Source organism: Poecile atricapillus, chromosome Z, assembly GCF_030490865.1.
Source record: "Poecile atricapillus isolate bPoeAtr1 chromosome Z, bPoeAtr1.hap1, whole genome shotgun sequence".
NCBI classification, from domain to species: Eukaryota; Metazoa; Chordata; class Aves; order Passeriformes; family Paridae; genus Poecile; species Poecile atricapillus.
Window position 1 is genome coordinate 129,383,143 of NC_081289.1, and position 20,056 is coordinate 129,403,198.

Consider the following 20,056-nt stretch of genomic DNA (forward strand, 5'->3'; position numbering starts at 1 on the left):
TCTCACCAGCCCTTCTTTCACATCTTTAGAACACTTCAAGTGAAGTCTGCAGTACATTCCCAAATTTTCTAGTGACATCTCCTCCAAAAGTCACAGAAAATTGGTATTTACAGAAGTGATTACTGGCAAATTATGGGAAAAGCTGCTGAGTCGTGCTTTTTTTAGTTTAAACTACAACACTGAAAAGAAAAACTAATAAAGAAAAAATATAAGAAAAAATATAATATTTGCACTTCTCAGTACCCTGACAAGACTCAAAACAGAGAGGCATTTTTCTTGACACACTTGGAAAAATTACCAACCATTTAGCCTGCGTTCTGATGGACAAGTAAACAACATTTTACAAACTTTAAAATTAAATGAAACATCTAAGTTCCACTTTCAGCACAGACAGATTATTTCTTGTTCAGTATAATTTTTCTGCCAAGAAACAACTGCAAGAAACAAAAATGTACTATTCATTAATACTGTATTTATTTTCCTGTAACAGTATGTCTTAGCTGTGTAGATATCATCTGGATAAATAAAAAGATGCTAAAAATAAACAAAATCAAATAGCTGTGTCTACACTTTGGTTTCTCCATATATCTATATTAAGAAAATCATTATTAAATAGAAGAAAACTGGGGCAGGCAGGGCCAAAGAGTATATTTCATAAAAATGGATGGATGTTGCTACTAGTACTCGTAAGAGGCATCACAGTGTAGATGCAATGCTCTTTATACTGATGAAATGACTATCAGCATGATTATCTTTAACAAGATTGAAAGAAGTCTAAACTACAGAAGATCTTGCAAATTACTTTTTCTTCTAACCCAACAATATTTAGAGAAAGTATACTTTCTAAAAGTCATCCAAGGTATATGTAAGGAAATCTTTTGCTTGTACACATAGACACGTGGCTAGGTCTTTTTGTGAGGCCTTTTAAAAATAGTTTTCTACAGGGCATGTATTTCAAACAATCTACTAGAAATTCACAGTGCTCAGATTAAAGAACATGCAAGAAAATCAATTAGTGAAAGAATAAGACTACAGATGTATTTTTTGATGACAGACCTTCGAATCAAAAAGGAGGCCGTCTTAGTTTACCTGCATTTAGAAAATGAAAGAGGGTAACCAAACAACTGAAACAATCTGATTTATCTTAGAATAATTTTTATGATGGCAACACTTCCCTACTGTACTACCATAAGCAACTACTCTTACAGACAATATTTCTCAATGGAAAACAAGAGAACAGGCAGGAAAGAACTTTGAAAGAACACAGACAGAAGTACTAGCAGATAGACAACAGCTAGGATAAAGAACTTTGTACCTACTGCCCCAGTTAGTTCAATTTTGTATATACTATTAAATATATAGCATATTGTAGTTTACTTGTAGTTCAGTGATGGCATGTTTTTCAAACATAATTTATTCAGTTTGCAGGTCTGGTTACTTATAATACAATCCTAGCGTAAGTCACAGTAAAACAGGTTGTCTTGCAAAACTAAACACAGTATTTCAATAATATCTTGCTGAATTATTCATTACTGATTTATTTTAATTCATAAATCGTTACATGATTTATAGCCTATTAAATGCAGTTTTGATCATAGACACCAGGAGCCTTAACCAGCAGTTCAGGATGAGGTCTTCATAACTGAAGCGAAAGCCAAAATTCATGCTACTCTTGTGTACTGGAAATAATTTATGTATTTTTTGTGTGCTTCTGATGCCATTCTAATAAAGTACTAACTTTTAACATTCACTAAAAGTTATGTGTATTTACAAAATAAACCTTAAATGAATTTTTTATGGTTGCTGCTTTCAGGAATAAGAAACTTAAAAATTATGCCCATCTGATAACCTTACAAAGCTTCCTTTAAAGTACCAATTAAGAAAATTTCCCAATAAGGCCCCAGTAGAGTTCTCAAATTCAGGTACCACCTGTTTCATAATCTTCAGCTTTTGGAAAGGGTTTCAATTGACGCTAAATATGTGCCTTTTTCTCAAAGCTCCCTTATCCATTGAAGCTGCAAAAGACCCAAGGGAGCAAAACATTGAGAGCCTGAAGGGAACTAAGGAAACTACTTACACACAGGTACTGGAATTGCTGCTGTGAGGCAGGAACACCTTGGTCAATTCTTAATCTAACCTGGACAGCAAATATTCTAAGGTCTGTGCTGTTGAGTACCCACTTGGATGTACAGCAACATCTCAGGTAGTGGTAACTCTGCTAAGATTTTCTATGATGAAAAAATAAGAAAGATTGTCACTACAGTGTATGAAGCATTAATTGTGAATTCAGTTTTAACTAACTAACAATGTCCCAGGGTTGGAAGCTAGAGCAAAGAATACTAAAATTTAAATCCCATTATCATGCATTTTCTAGTGTTCTTTTCCTTTCACCTCAAAACTACCAATTAATTAATTCCCTTTTGAATGGTAGCTATGGAGCAGCAGTTAACTTTAAGATTCTAAATTCAGCCAACTACTTAGGCTTCTGTTTATAAAAGAAAAGGTACTTATCAAAGGTGAGGATGAAAAAAAGGCAAAAAGTAGTGTTTTAAAGTTTAGCTTGACAGACACTGCTGTATGGTCTGCTACTAAGAGTATCAAGAAATTCAACCAATGTCTGTCTTCATTGTAATGCATGTTCTCTATTCTTCACATCTCCTTCACAGAGGAAATTATTTCTGTAATAGATCTTTGCCCATACAGTTACAAGTGGTGTGAGACATAGGAGAGAAAAACAGAAGCAAATCCCCAATCAAGAAATGCAAATTTAGAGCAAAATCCCTGTTAGTGCATGCTTTTTAGAAGAAGAAAAGTTGCACTTAAGAAACTACAAGGAAATCAGACCTATTAAAAGCTGCCCCTTACCCTAATGCAGGATGTAATGCTTCTATGTAATATGCATGCACTTTAGAAGTTGAAAGAAAGTGCTAAATAGTGTACATAATTTCCATACACAGCAGGTAGTGAAGCAAGAAAAGAACTGACACAGTTACCCTCATTAAAGAGATGCACAATAGAGAACTGTTATGCAGTGTTAGCATATTGAAGGTCTATGCATCAGGGATGTTGCGGCTATTAACAGCTTAAATGTTCACTGTATTTTGTTAATTAGTGCACATAGCTTTTAAACCTTAACTGTGTTTTAGAAGGTTCTTTTCTAACAGTAGCACACTCATTACTTCCTGTTGGGGATGGAAAGGGTTGATGGGGCTTCAACTGTTTCAATGTTATCAGTAAAATATACCTTAATACCATTGGACAAAATGGGTTTCTTTACATTTATCTATATAGCCAGTTAAAACTGATGGTTTCAACAATCTCCCTCTAAGAAAAGCTGAATCATAACTAGAACATATTAGGATTACTTCAAGACCGGTTTTAGCTAATTAGTGCTTTGGCCTTTACATGCTTGGCCTTTACTTACAGGACAGAAATCACGGTCTTATACCTTCCAATAAGATTGAGAGAAATCCATCATCAAATAAATTCAACTTGATAACACTACATGTTTCCTGTTAGTTTTCTATTGTTGTTGGGAAAAAAAATCAAAGGAGAGTACAATGTACAATTTTGTTTACTAAATGGTGATAAAAAAGTAAGAATTTGTACTGGAACTAGGCATTAGACAGAAGATACTCTATTTCTGACTCAAGAGATACAGAATGACTCAAGAATGCTTTCAGAGTCAACACAGCAACAGAAATGTGGTCTTAAGAAAAAATACAACCACAAGAATAAATAATAAAATACTAGTGCAAGCTACAATATTTATCTTAAACCAGCTTCTGCTCCGTTAATATGGTACTCAGTAAAAACTTCACATACATGATTGCTGGCCTACATACGAAAACAGTTACTTATTTTTATACGTGAGTTTATGTGCACATCCAGAAAATGAACTGATAACTAAACCAACAACTTCTGCAGAAATTCTAATCAGAATTACTAACCAGTCACAATTTTTCAGAAATATCTGCAACACAACTGAAACATCTTTAAAAAAATACTGTCTTTGGTATGCTGCTCTTACCAGCATCTTTGTAGAAATTCCTTACAGGTCAGCTTCGTCTTACCTGTTAACTAAGTTTTCAGGGTAACAGGTAATAGGATAAAAGTTATTTTCCCATCAGCAAAGACCTTCTTTTGCTTTAAACTTCGAGTCAGTAGAACTGAGTATGCCATGAAAGGTACATAAGAGACTAAGCAATTGCCCTGTAGTGTGTGCTTCACAACACAAGAACTAAATGGCATCTGCAGTTGAACATCAGATGCTCTCTCCATGGTCCATGTCTCCACTTAATGCAGGTTAACTTTTCCAGTTTGAGAAGAGAGTAAGTATTAAAGTACTCCAAAGATACCTCACAAACATGCCAACAAGAATTTGAAAAGCATCTGATTCCATCCGATGATCTGAGTAGAGTCAGAAAGCACTGAAGAAGCTCCAAGCTCTCTTGCAGGATGACCAAGATGTTGAAAGATTCCCATGAAATTACCAGGCTTTCCAGACAAGGTAAGCTTTTCCTTTCTGACTTGATAAAATGATTCAGCTAGAACTCCATGACCAGAAACGGCTTTTATGTCTGTACAATGAGCTTTCTTAGGATCTATGGTTTTCTAGCCTTTCTTAGGCTAGGATTTGTGGTGTCCATCTACAGCTTAGTACTACAGAAATGCAGAAAGACACACTTGAATGCACAGAAAAATGAGCACTGTACAGGGAATTTATTCACTATTCCTGAAAAGGAAAAAAAAAAAAAAATTCACGCCATCTACAGAAATATTTCATAATATAAATACTAACTTTAGTGTTTAGAGTGTTTTAGAAATGGTTCAGATAATGGAACTGTTTCATGAGAATATGGAAATACCACCCTTTAAAAAGAAAAACTACTGAACGAAAGAGCTCCAAAAAATGAAGTTACTTCTTACTCCTGTTGATTACTTGGTTGTATCAATGACTTACATGTATGCATTCTAGCAGATTAGAAACATGGTTTGCATATTTAGACTTCCAAAACCAAGGAAGTATTTGCATGTTGAATAACCCTTTGAAATCCAAACTAATCACAGCACAATGACACCCTCTAATTTGTTCTGAGCAGCCATCACAGCAAGCACTTCGAAAGCATTATTTTCTGACAGAAAATGAAATAGTATGTAATGAAATTAAAACAAAAAAACAAACAAACAAAAAAAAACCCCTACATAATTTTCAAAAATACATACTTTCAGCAAGTACTATAGATTGAAGCCTTGAAATTTTTGCATGATAATGCTGTATGAAGCCCAGACAAAACAAGACACTCAGAAGGGTTGTGTAAGCTCAACCACAGACACTCCTCCTTCCAACAGCCAGCAGAGAGAGCACTACTAGGTACCATAAGAAAAGATCCTTAGACTAAAGAAAACCAAATCCTTTACCCCAGCCTAAACCCAAAATAAACCTACATAGGGATGAGAATAAAATTGCCCTCATGGATACAACTACCTATCACTTTATACAGGGTTCTAAGCTACCTGCAAAATGTACAGTTTTCTAAACTGAACACATGAAATACTTTCAACTCAACTTTAGTAATATAGCAATATTTATTGCTCTTACAAAACAGATAGAGGTGATGGCAATTTCTTTACTTGGACTGTCAGTTATAGAATGATTCTTTATCATAGGGAGTAACTTGCTGCCTACAGACATTCTTACAGAAAGCACTTTATCAGTCACCTGGGTTTTCTAAACCACTCCAAGCTTCACTGAAATACAGCTGCTTACAAAAACAAGTCATAGCAAGTACTACACACTGAATTGAGCTAGGATACTCAGACTGAGGAGGGATTTCATTTCCAAACAGAAAAAATATAGTAAATATGCAGTACTGAAAGTATGTAACTAGACAAAACTGGTAACTACACCTGAGCTTGTACTGTAATTAAGCCCAAACGCAACTACCAACCATAACTACAAAGAAGAATATGCTAAACTATTTCTATTAGAAAAAAAACAAAATAAATAATGCTTAGAAATCAGTATATACTCTGGCAGACCAGAATGGTGTATATGAAATAAGAAAGGTTATCACCATCTTCAGTCATTAAACCCTTCAAATATTAAATTTCACTTAATCTGCTTTTTTAAGTTGAAGAAGGCTTTTTCCTCCCCACGGTAGTATTTCTTAGTCTTCACAGGGTGAGTGGGACAGGAAATGGGGGTGTGTGGGCAGGGTAAAACAGAGAAATAGAAAAAATAAGTTTTTAATAGATTATGTTTTGCAGCAAAAATGTAGTTTCACACATAAACTACCAGTGACTGCAGAGTAAAGGCCGTTAAGCATTTAACCCTATGCAAGTCTACTCTTAGATTAGACATTTTTATTAAAGCAGATGTGTCTGCATTTTTACTTCCTAATGGTGTTCTCTTTTGAATATTTTACTTTCATTAAAATAATTTATTTTGAAATAATTCTAGAATGTAGTTTTATACCTTAATCAGGCTCTATCATCATTCAAACATCAGAGCAGTTAAACACAGAACTGCAGATGACCAAAGGCGAACAAAACAGTTTTAAAAATCTCAAGCCTCAAGTACAACGCAGTTCAAATAAGTTGATCACCTGTTCACTTGACACAACTGACTGAAGAAAGTACTTCTCCAAAGTACAGGCTTCATATGCAAAGCCCCTTTGCACAAAACTAAAAACTGTTTCTCAAAACATATTTGCAAAGTAAAGACCGGGAAAAAATCTTTATTAGCCTAATTTTACATAACAACTTCATTATTTTTTATTCATTTTCACTATTCTGAAGCAAAATGCAAGCTTCTGATCTAACCTGGAGAAAAAAAATAAATAGAGGGAAGACAAGCCACAAGAGGAAAATTTGAGGCTAGGAGGAGGGAATGAGTAACTCTAAACCCCCAAAAAAGTTACCATCCTGGTACCTTGTATGCTTAGAATATGACGAATCCTTATCAGAGCTATACATATAAAGTAGAGAAAAACTTGTAAGTTAGATTCCTCGTCTACAGAGAAACACTGTCCTGAATTGAATTCTTTAGGGTAGCCACTTGAATAAATACTGCAGCTAGACTGGATTAAATGAAATATTATTGCAATTCTTTTATCCCATTAAGGTAATTTAGGAATAGTTTCAATTCACTCTTAAGGCATTAACCCACAATGGGTTAACAGTATTTTGAAAACCGAAACACAGAACATCCACTGTATCTTTATTATTTAACACAGTGGTAATGCTTGGAGAATTTTTGGCTGAAATAGTAGTTTCAATAAAAGAAAATCTAGTAAGCCTTAATAAATGCATACTTTGCCAAGTGTTTCTCTTCACTGAGTTGCAAAAACAGCTCCTACACACAGTCTTCAATGCAATGTCACACAGTTTCACACACAATTTTATGACACATTACTGCTTTGGTTTTCAGAGTAAAGTGTATTATATACTCTCAGTTCTTGGGAAAGCAATGATTACACTTTAAAATGCATGTTAAAGTGTTGATTTGCTATGTCCTTTGTTTCATAGCACTGCAGACTACTAGATCAAGTTTTGAAGAAGTTTCATCATTCCAGACTATTTTTCACTTGTTTGTATATTTTACTTTGAGCTGCAGTATTATCATTGTTTATTATAGTAAAGTCTACAGTTCCTTAATCAAACAAAGATTATACAATTTCACTAATTTTTAATCCTAGCCAAAATTGGGATTTGGATGGTGAACAAACTATGACTCAATCCTGAAAACACCGTGTGATGTTTGCTAATAACACAGTCTTCTAGAAAAAATGGACTGGAGGGTTTCCACAACTTTTTTCGGAAAAGGTTCATATTCTGAGAATCCTATTAATACACTCCTGGATTATCTAGTAGTAAAGATTTAAAACAGACACTAAATGATACCTCTACACAGCCAAAAGGAAGCTGCTGAGATTCTTGACACACACTTCACAATAGTTATTAGAATCACGGAAATCACTGTGAAGGCCCGTAAGATAATCAAATCCAATTGTTAACTCAGAACAACCAAGCCCACCACTAAACTATGTCCTTAAGTGTCATGTCTACACAACTTTATATATCTCCAGGAATGACAACTCAAGCACATCCTGAAGCAGTCTGTTCCAATGCTTTACACCCCTTCCTGTGAAGAAATTTTTCATAATATCCAGCCCATTTCCTCTTGTCCTATCAATTGCTTGAGAGAGGAGACCAACCTCACCTGGCTATAACCTCCTTTCAAGTAGTTAAAGAGAACAAGGAAGATCTAAGCCTCCTTTTCTCCAGGCTAAACACCCCCAGCTCCCTCAGCTGCTCCTCACAGCACTTGTGCTCCAGACCCTGCCCCAGCTCCCCTGCCCTTCTCTGGACTCACTCCAGCCCCTCAGTGTCTTTCCTGCACTCAGGGCCCAGAACTGGACACAGCACTCGAGGTGTGGCCTCACCAGTGCCCAGGACAGGGGGACAATCCCTGCCCTGCTCCTGCTGGCCACACTATTGCTGAGCCAGGCCAGGATGCCATTGGCCTTCTTGGCCACCTGGGCACAGCCTGGCTCATGTTCAGCTGCTGCCACCAGCACCCCCAGCTCCTTTCCAGCCACTCTGCCCCAGCCTGTGGCACTGCCTGAAGTTGCTGTAACCCAAGTGTCGCCCTGAAAATTAAACCTTCTGATACTGTTTTCATAGTTTTAGTTACTTTCCCATGAAAATCCTATAAACATAAGTTGTTTATCACATTCCTTCTAAGAAACGTGTTTTGATGAACGTTTCACATGACCAGCATGCTTGGGAAGGTGGTAACTTAATTATCCAATCCCTGGTCATTGTTGAGAATCTATAAATGCTGGAGTCAGAGAATAAAGTCACGAGTTTTGTTCTGACACTGAGAGTGTTCGTGTGAATCATTTTGTGTCCTTTAGCGACACCCAAGAGCAGGACATAGGTCTAGCTGAACTTCATACCATTGGTCTCAGCCCCCCAATCAGTCAGCCAGGCCTCTACAGGGCCCTCCTACCTTTCAGCAGATGAACACTCATGTCCGAGTTGGTGGCATCTACAAACTGACTGAAGGTGCACTCAATCCCCTTGATCAGATCATCAATACAGGTATCAAACAGGACTGGCTCTGACACTAAGCCCTGGGCTCAGTTATAAGTCATATCACTTATCATCAGTACCAACTGGATTTAACTTCATCCACCACCACTCTCTGGATCTGGCCTTTCAGTACTTAACTCTTGGCTCATCCAGACTTCCCCCAAGTGAAAAGTACACCTATATAGGCCATGAGAGGTATTTTTTTCAGGAGGAAGGGTTGAGAAAGAATTTACTAAAATTTGAGTAGACAACATCATGGCCTTTCCTTCATCCTTACTGACTTATATCACTAGGCTAGACTGCTGCAATATATGGCATTTTCAGCTCATCTTGAGTGCCCTTACAAAAGTATAAAATGCTCCCCCTCAAATAAAGGTTCATATTTTCTGTACTGAGTTTGGTTTATACAAGTTATCTTCAATGAATTACACAGAGTTTGTCTACAGTCTGACAGAAAATGGTCCTTTACTGAGGTTCAGTACTAAGACTTCCGAACCATTACTTAGAAAAGGTTAACTAGCAGTACAGACGAAACACTGCAGGACACACAATGAAATGTTAATAGCATCATTCTGTTCGGCCTTTCATTCTTGTAATAGTCTGCCCCTAGATGCTCTCACCATGCTGAAAAAACTATTTTAGTACCATTTAAACTGCACTGTGTAGCAATGGCCTGGAATGCTTAACCCTGGGCAGCAACTCATTTTATCTTGGCCTGATAAAGAATAAAAACATCCGTGAGGTAACTACAACTCCTCAGTGACCAAGCCCTGTTAACTGCTCTTGCAAAACTTTTGCACTGAGCTACAGAATCTATATTATTAGTTGAATATTCTGCTTTAGCAATGCAATGGTTACTTCTGACAATAGTTCTAATTTTGAAACATTCTTGAAATATCATCATTTAACCAATAAAAAAGGTCCTTTTATTGACAAGTATCTGTGGGAACCTTTCAGCTGCAAACAGCAACCTCCGCAAAGTGCCTAACTCCAGGCTAAATATCCACAATGCAGCCTTACCAGCACTGACTCGGAAGACTGCTTAAAGCACACATGCTGAATTGAATGACTTTTAGCTACACACAGTATTGACACACCCTACTCAAAACAACTGAAACAAATCACAGGAATTAGAACAGCTCAAGTCCCCATTTCAGGCATTTCACTTCAACTTTTTATAATGACAATATAATGATGTATGCTGCCATATACACAAACAGCTAAATAATCTGGAACATTACCTGAGTGAAATTTGCTGCTGACAGCCTTTGCCCTCTATAGCCCATATTTCCTAATGTAAGCAAGGTCTTAAAAGACTTCTTTTCACACAGCTATTTGTCCAGACTCTTGGAATATGACATGATTGGTGGCCAGAGAATCAAAATGGGATGCAAGAAGTGTATTTCTGTTGAGCTTCGTTCATTTTGTATGGTATTTTCTTCAGGTTTTACTGTTCATTAGAAGTTATTTTATTCAGTATTCACCGAAAATAGCTAATAACTGAGACAAAAATATAATTTCTTGGATATATTCTATACAAGCTAAGAATTTACCTGCTTTTACATTAAAGAGAACACATTTTTTTCTAGTGACGAATGTGGTTTAAACTACTGGATTTCTTACTATTTCAACATTTTATGTTGTATTTAACAGAGCAGAGTCTAGGCTGCAGTAAGAAAGTGACTGACTACCACCTAATTATTCAATGGCAGGATACTCATCCTCTTCTATTTAATTTGTGTTTCCCAACACAAGGAATATTTTAGCACTGCTTGAACCAAATAATTCTGTTGAACAAGTTCTAGCATATACATGTACACATAGGAATACAAGGTCTACAACAGCACTGGAAATATAGACTAATTCCACTACAACATGCATTTAAAAGTTTCCAACAACCTTAGCATTACATTACATTACCAGCCTTGTAAATATCAAGCCACAGAAGAGTTCAGTTTCAAATAAGTTACAAGACGAGTGTGACAAACAAGGATAACCATATCCCCTCCTCCACCTGTTCTTGCTTTTTCTGAAATGCAAGTAAAAGCACCTATAAGGTGATATCCAGCTTTAAAATAAAAAAAGGACCAAGATAACAAATCAATCAAAATATGATTTTATTATTTCTAACAATCTGTAATAGAAGAGGTCTTTTTTAATTAAATGACAAGCATCAATTTCCAGAGTTTAGTTTAAATTCAAGTTGAAAGGAAATAATGATTTTATATTTTGTTTAATTAATAGAAAACTACTGTAATACACTAAATTAGTCTCAATTGGTTGTAATTAATCATACTTAAAATTAGGAAATATATTGCAGCAACCTAAAACAAGATATGACAGTAGTCTACTTTAACATGAGACTTAACAGGTGTCTGGAGAACTTCTAATGCTGAAAGAGTTGAAAACCACATCCAACAATTTTCCTTGCTGATGGGATAACATTTTTGCCTATTAGAAGAACATATATTTACAACATTATGGAAACTATTCCCAAAATCTAATGAAATCTACAAATGAAGTTTCTAATTTTCCTTTTTGTTTCTCAGAAACAAACAAAAAAGATTTCTGCATTTATCATGTGGACCTACATGCACAACACTATAAGATAACAATATTCAAGTCTACATTTAACTTAATACTTCATTAATAAAGATTAAATACTCATTTACATACATGGTATGTATCAAAATAAAAATACTTAATACAAGAACTCAAAAAACCTCAACAAATATGATATGAGAGTTTTCAACTTAATGACATCATATACTGACGTTAGAAATACGCACTCCATTTTCAGTGTATTTACAATAACACCAAGGGAACTGAATAGCTGTATTTCAAACTAATTTCACTTTAACTCAACTGGAAGTATAAACTCTCATAGCTAGACAGAGTAATGTACAACACTAAACTTTAGATAATGTACATTTAAATTCAATATGAAAGATGAGAGGGTATTTTTTTTGTGGGGCTGTCTTCCCATTGTAGTCTTTTCAGACATATGTATCCATCACCCAAGGCCACAATAGAGAAATGTGATACTTTCCAGTCATTATAAAAGTTGTATTTAAAAATATGTATATGTACATGTACATTTTAATAGTAAAGAACATTAGTGCTTTTAGTAGTCATTTAGGAAAATGTAGGTCTACTGACTTGTTCAGTCTTACTTACACAGTGACTCATAATCTCTATACAAATTTCCTGATCCCAAGTTATGCAACTAGACCAGTAAGATAATCATATTTGCAACAATAAAGTACTATTTTTTCCTTAATTTTTAAATATAAAATTATACTGTTACTTCTTAAAATCAGAAAGACATTTATGAAGTAACTGATTGGTTTTTTTACTTGTATGTAGATTATTATTGCTACATCTATACATAAAGAATGAGAGAAAAAAGCCCTAAAGAGTTGTTAAAGTGGGAGTTTCCCAACGGCCCAATAAACTTCAGTTGTCTCAACTTGTACATATCATTATAAATGTACAATTTATAAATATAAATTCCAAATATTTCTTAGATAGTTAGTATAGCTTTAGGGATAAAAAAAATATACATACAATGTGAACTGTCTGGTACATATGATAGTAACATTGTTTTCCTGGAGATTCAGAAGTGATATGAAAACCAATGAAAGGCATGCTTCTGCTGTGATGCATTCCCCCCAGAAGTCTTACAAAAATGATACTATTGAATAATGTAAACATAAGTGTCAGGTTGCATCTAAAGTAACAGACCACACATTATGGAAGAAGTTACAAGAAAAGATTGCCAAATTTCTGATCTGCTGCTGATTAGCAGAAGAATGTTATGCATTTGTTTCCAGTTGTAATCTAATCTTCATGCATATTCAAAAGCTAGAGTGTATGTGCATAGTAAAAAATAATCTTCCATGATGTATCTTTGCTCAGTATCTTTAGTATTATGGTACCAATGAAGAAAATTTCAGGAAGCTGGCAGATTCTGTATAATTTCACTACTCAGGAAATAGTAAATCTAAAAAATAATAAACTTGTTATTAATTATAGCTTACACTGGTCTTTGACTAAAATATAACAATAATAAATAAGGTACTTATCATTTTACATTGCTTAACACTTTGAATGCCATATTCATCCACATACTTATGTTTTACTGATGTTCCACTTTTAAAAGGGTATAAAGGACTGCTGCTTCATAGTTCAATTTATACGGCTTTCCTAGAAGAACGCAGAATACCATACTGAATGCCTATTGTGCAGTAATAACCCTGAAGGCTGTATCATAGTATTCAGTAGAAAACCCTTACCAATTTTTCATCAACTGTGATGAGTTGCGTGTCTCGAGTTTGGTGCTGCGCCAGCCGCCATGTGGAAGTGCTCAGTGACCTGCAGTGCAAGACTTGAAGTTAAAAAATGATTCATGCAATGAGAAAATAGAGGCAGACAAATCTTACATAAACAAGTTACTTTAACAATATCCGTCTTGTAAAAAAAATTGAAGAGGAAGAGATGAGGGCACAAAAATCCTTTTTCTCCCCAATTAGTTCTGTCTGCTGAGTTTTTGGCAGACTCCCACTTAGCAGTTCACAACAGGCTGCACTTTATGTCAGCCTACAGGCTCTCTGTCACAGAGAGAGTGCCAGTGGCAAGGACTGTACTGCTCTATATGAATGTACAGTAGCTGGTTTGTCACGAACAGACAGAAAAATGCAAGGCTGCTGCAAGCATTCTGGAACTCTGATCCTTTAACTGATGGCATCAGAGGAAAAAAATCCTAAATCTATTTGTAATGGTAAAGCTCCAATTCGACACTTCAATAACAAGACATTAACAAATTCAAAAAAACCCAAACCAAACAACAACAACAAAAAAGACTAAACAAACTCTAACCTGATACTCCAAACACTGTTTTATGGTTGTGAGTGGGTAAAACTTACCAATATTTTGCTTAATTTCTAAATAATTTTGGGTCAGCTTATTAATTTCCAGGAAATATCATTTACCTTCTTGCATAATTGCTAAACATGCAAGATACATATGGAAACAGAGAACCCAATTCCACATCACTGAATTAAGAAGTTAAATTTGCCTTTAGCTTACATTATGTCACTAATGACAGGATTAGGCCCTTTGAGTACAAATCATCTTTTAGCAAAATAATGTAACAGCAGGTGAAACAAGCCAAGAAACCTAATTCTCTGACCTCATGATTGAATACCAGGTTGGAAGACAACCTCAAAGACCATCTGTTCCAACCCTTCTTGGTAAAGTCTAGTCTAGACAGTCTAGACAAGATGGCCCACCACCCTGTCCAGCTGAATCTTTGATCTGTCCAACAGTGAGGAACCCACCACTTCCCTGGGGAGATTGTTCAAATAGCTGACTTAACTACATTGTGAAAAATTTTCCTTGTGTCTAACCAAAATCTCCACAGGATTAAGTAGTACCATTAGCTCCTTCTGCATGCGACTCACTATAAAAAAGGAGTGTCCACCTTCTGTGTAGCCACCTTTTAAAATACTGAAACATAAGGAAACTGAAACATATTATCTCCTCTAAGTCTTCTCAAGATTAAACCAGCCCAGTTCCTTCAGCCTTTCCCCACATGGCTGACTTTCCTGTCCTTTGATGATCTTTGCAGCATTTCTTTGGACTCTCTCCAGCCTGTCCATGTAGTATTGCAGGAATGGCATGAGAAGTGCTGAGAACAGTGGCATTATAACTTCTTCATCTCTGCTAGTTATGCTTTGTTGATGCAACCCAGCAATCTGTTGCCTCTTTGCTCAGAAGCAACTGTCCACACCAACTGAGACTGTTTTCCTCTAGGACCCTCAGGTCTCTTACCCAGAACTAGTCCCCAGTCAGGTAAACCACAGACTATAGCTGCAGTTCTGGAATATGATTTCCGAGGTTGAACAACAGCATCTTGCTCTTGTTGAACTTCATAAGGATCTGGTAAGCCCACTCTTGCAGCCTGTCTAGCTCTTCCTGCAGAGTGAATTTCCATTCCAAAGTGTCCACTTCCATCAGCAAACTTTTAGCAGGGTTTATCAAGATCCCCCCACAAATCACTTATGAATAAATCAAACAGTATTGGGCCCAAAGCTGACCCCACTTGTGACAGGTTACAACTGTGAAAAGGATCAAGGCACCACCAGCCTCTGAGTGCTGACTGGCAGCCAGTTCCCCACCCACTGCATGGACCACTTCACTGGACTATACCGCACCAGCTTTTCTGTGAGGAGGCTTTGATGAAGCATATCAAAACCTTTGAAGAAATCCAGGTAGACAATAGTGTGTTCCATATTTAATTAAGGCCATTTTAAAGAAATGAGGAACAAAAATGCAGGAATTCAGTTTTCTTTCAAAGAACCTTCTGAAACTAAGCAACTGGGACAAAGTTCAGTTCAGAAATATTTAACATAAATCTATACTTTCAACATTGCCATTAACAACTTCAAAACATCTCCAAAGCACAAAGTTTATAGAATCACCTAACTCTGTGGCACAGACAGACACATGGAATCCTATTTGAAGTGACAAAATCTGTCAGGAAATTTACTTGGTTTCAAAAACCAGAAGTTTTCAAGTGCAAGGAAGCACAATAATTCCATAAAAATTCAAGGTATCTACTTTGCTATCTCAAAATCTCTGTACCAGAGTGTTCCTGGCTCAACACAGCTGTTATTTTTTAATTTTCTCATGTAAAATAATACATCATAAAAACAGAATAGAAAGACACTGCAGTACTAGGAGAACAGACTGTTACTTGGTCCTTATTCAATTACACACCAAGAGAGAAGTTACCCTAAGAGCACCCTGAACAGCAGCATTACACCTGTGTTCCAGACATAAGTAGTTAAAGCTACAAAATATCCACTCTTGAATAAGGAAAAAAACATTGTAACAGGAAAAACAGTTTGCATGTGCTCTGGAGCTTCATATAATACAGCGTTCACATACACTAAAGGTATGTCTAACTATGGACATCGGATTATGCAATTCCTTCGTTCTCTAAAAACTCATCTAGACTATGAATCAAGAATCTTGCTCTATGGAAAGGTCTGATCAATATGTAAAGAGAATCAGTTATGCAAGAGCTGAAAAAAGGCTGATCAGGATGATACTTTTTCTTGTAATATAAATTCAATTATGAACAAAATCCAGCACAATTTAGTTTGAATATGGTTGAGAGTGGGTTGTTTCATACCAAACAGAAAAGGCATTAATCAGCTTTGAAAAGTACAAATGCCATGCCCTTGAAAATTATTTCTACTCAGTATTAGGCCATTTGACATTGTTTTTACTAATGCCATGATAAAGAGCAGGACAAAAACCCCACCAGATTAAAACTGGGAAGAATCTCTTTCTGAGATGCCTTCACATTTTACCCAGAGGGGGCTGGGTTTTTGGACTAAATGACTTTGTCAACTCAGATAACTTCCAAGGCATCATACTTTACAGTTCTTCATGGTATTTTAGCTATTCTTCAAAAGCAGATGGACAACTTACTGACCTAAGTCAACTTCTCTTTATAATTTTTCAGACATTTCTCTTGACTACACAATTCTGGAAAAACACACAACTGGTACTGGAATTTGCAACCTTGTACACTTCTTAAACGAGCAGTCTTCTGTCCACCCTTGGACTGCAATTAGTTGGAAAGAACATATTTTCTCTAAGAACTTTTTAACTGAAGAGTGGTTAAAAACTGGCTTTTGGACTAGCTAGGAAAGTGAATCTCCAGTCAGCAGAGGAGAGATCTCCACCAGGTCTGGCACAATACCAGTTGTGCTTTAAAGATGACACGCTGACAATATTTCCATTTGTTGCATCTCTCTTATGAAAGTAATCTGAAATTTGAAAAAACCAGCAACTCTGAAATGTCATGTGAACTGAAATACTGCTATTTGAAAGTTAATAGAAAGTGCAGCTTGATTCCCAGAATGCCTTTTTAATTTTCAACATGCTTCATTGCAATTTTGTAGCAAATGTCAGGGACTAATCTGAGTACAGAACCAGGAAATGCACCTCTTTCACACAACTGCTTCTTCTCGATCTGTCACAAAGGCAAGTATCATTTCATTATTCAAACTTCGCCCTAGAAATGGTATAAACTTTATAGTATCTATTCTACCCGCAAGTTTAATGAATTTGCAATCTAAATCACTTAAGTGAACACTTGATTTAAGCCTTTTATTTCATCCTCAACAGTACAGTAATTCTTACAAAATTCCCCACTAATATTTGCCCACATCCACCTTGACTTTTAGGTAGCTTTTCTGATGGATAACCTTGCAGAAGTATAGAACATACATTTTACAGTTCCATTCTCACAAGATCCTACTGCTTTTTTCTATTACTAACCTCTGGAAAGATAATCTGCTTTCTTCCTTTCTCTCTCTAAGAAATACAGGTATACATTACCCCATTTTGTTTCTTTTTGACTGCTTATGTTTTGGGTTTTTTGTTTTGTTTTTTTTTAATCCTGTTGAAATATCTTGGGACAACGCCTTAAGAGCAGGAAATTCTACTTCTACCCTGTTCTAAGTCTAATCAAACTCTGATTTAGAATTATTATACATAGAATACTTAGAATAATCACAAATAGACAGTTAAAATAATTCAGAATTTCAGAAATTATACAGGAAGTTTTACATGTAGCTAGCAACAATAAACCATTCTATCTTCTAGGCTCATTAATGACCTAATCAAAACACACACCAAATGAACTTCCTTCATGGTTGCTATCTAATAAACAAAGTGCGACAAGGCTCCAAGCTGGCCACAGCTCTGTTGTGAATCTGCCTGAATGTTTTCCTTATAGAGAGCTTGTTAGTGATGAACAGGCATTTAAAAGTAAAAACCTAGGTTTATTGCAAAAGCCCACCTTTTAAAACAAAAAGTCTTCAAAATTAGTAAAACAAAAATGAAGGTTTACTAAAGAAAGTCACGTCTCTCCTTTATGATTTTCCATATACCTTCCCACTGTTTAGCAGCTTCTTTATCTTCTGAGTCCACCATTTAAACATCATTTAATTTACATTCACAAAAGGATTTTCTCCCTGTCCCACGCCACTGTGCTGGGAATCTCAATTCCTTAATCTTGATCTGTATGATCTTGTACCATTATTTTACACAACTGTAAGTTAAGATTTTCTACAGTTTATGAAAATTTCATTATACTACTTTCTACAGTTGAATTAAATTGTAATACTGCATACCAAAATTTTGCCTTTACCATCAATCTGATTACTTCAGCATAGACTTTGTTTTATATATATGCTACAAAACAATACACTTTAATGATATTTCTGGGTCTCAGTGTCAGGAATTTTAAAAAGGTTAAAGTAACTTTTTCTTCCACTGTGCATAGCTCTTTAGAGTTATCTGAACATTGCATCTAGAAATAATTGGGGCTACCATTTGGCATTTTAGAGTTTCACAATAAAACTAGATATGTAAAATGTCTTTTACACTGTACAGAGGACAGGAATAGATATCTGGCAAAGACTAAACTACACGGTCTTCTTATTAAATACTTGAAACTTACAGTTACTTCAGTAACACAGAATGAATTAATGAGGACTAGCAGCAAAAATGTATGTCTGTAGACTTCCAATCTTTCCGTAGGTACCATGTGTCCTGAAAGAACAAATGCTGTGATCATCTACCCACACCTTCCATGGTAAGTGTGTATTCCCCTTCCACCATCATCTGCAGTCACAGCTAAGTCACAAATTGCTTCCACATCCCTACTACACAAATAAAGTAGTCTAGCAAGAAGCCACTGAAGTTCTTCAGTCTACTGGAAAACTACAATCTTCATAACAGTACCAGGCCTCTCAACTATCTCTTCCTGTGGGATAAGAACATAGGAGTTCCTTGCTGCAGGGAAGATTCTTAGGTCTTTCCTCCTTAAGTTATTGGTCCCAGCTCTGCTGAAGCCATTGAACAGGAGAAACCACACAGTAAAAAAATGGCCAGTGAATGTCTTTTGTGGTATTTCAGTTAAGGCATCCGACGTGAACGTATCACTTGGTAGTTTTCAGTATCTATATTCAACTACTAAAACTCAACAAATTTGAACACCATAAATATCTGCTAACTAACCCACACTTAACCCCTACATTGTAAGAAGCTGCCATATTTACAAGACATGAATTTGCCTTCCACGGAGAGCAGTGCTGTGATTGCAGTATTACACAACACTCAGATGTGAAAACTTGTATTTACCTGACACAATGCAGTAAAACTTAAACCATTGCACAAAAACTTTTCCTTAACCTCTGACACATCTGACTGTTTGATCTATTAGCACCCCCTTTTGGTCAGCTGTTGGAGATATGGTTAAAAAAAACAGGGATTACAAAACAGGTAATCAGATCATAATGTATAGGTAAAACAAGGTCTTGAAGAAAGCCCCATGTGCCACATGAAAATGAAGACAGTCATCAAGAAGTAAATCCAAAAGGTGTTTTAAGTATTCCAACACTGAAAGACCAGGGCACCAGCGGATGTGAATATGCATACATACATACAGACATAAATAAATAGAGAGAGAGAGAGAGAAGCCATGATGAACCATTCAATATGTTGAATATTGTTAATTCTTAGAAAACCAACCTTTTTAACATTATTGCATTTAATATTATTACATTTCTAATAATATAAGCTTCAAAATGTAGCCAACATAATAGCCACCATAAAAACATTAAATTCTGAAAAAGAAGAAAAATAAACACTACTAGCTAACAACTTCCACAGCATCTAACCTACTCATACACTGTGATTAAACAGACTAAATACAAGTCATTATGAAGTTCTGGCACATAAAACACAGGCAATAATTACACAATGTCAAATACAATACAGATCACAGTATTCAGCTCGATCTAATATATTTTTATTTAGCCCCTACATAATGCATTTTTATAAAGATAGCTGGCAAAGTTAGACTCGTGAGAGA

At 35.8% G+C, this 20,056-nt stretch overlaps 1 protein-coding gene across 1 annotated transcript in view; it reads right to left on the reverse strand.

Annotated features, from left to right (window-relative positions):
- NDUFS4 (NADH:ubiquinone oxidoreductase subunit S4) overlaps positions 1-20,056 on the reverse strand; it is a 46,469-nt gene that overhangs the window by 14,091 nt on the left and 12,322 nt on the right. Inside the window, exon 2 of the mRNA XM_058864640.1 lies at positions 13,395-13,473. Within this exon, the coding sequence (XP_058720623.1) occupies positions 13,395-13,473 (79 nt within the window). The remainder of the gene's footprint in view (positions 1-13,394; positions 13,474-20,056) is intronic.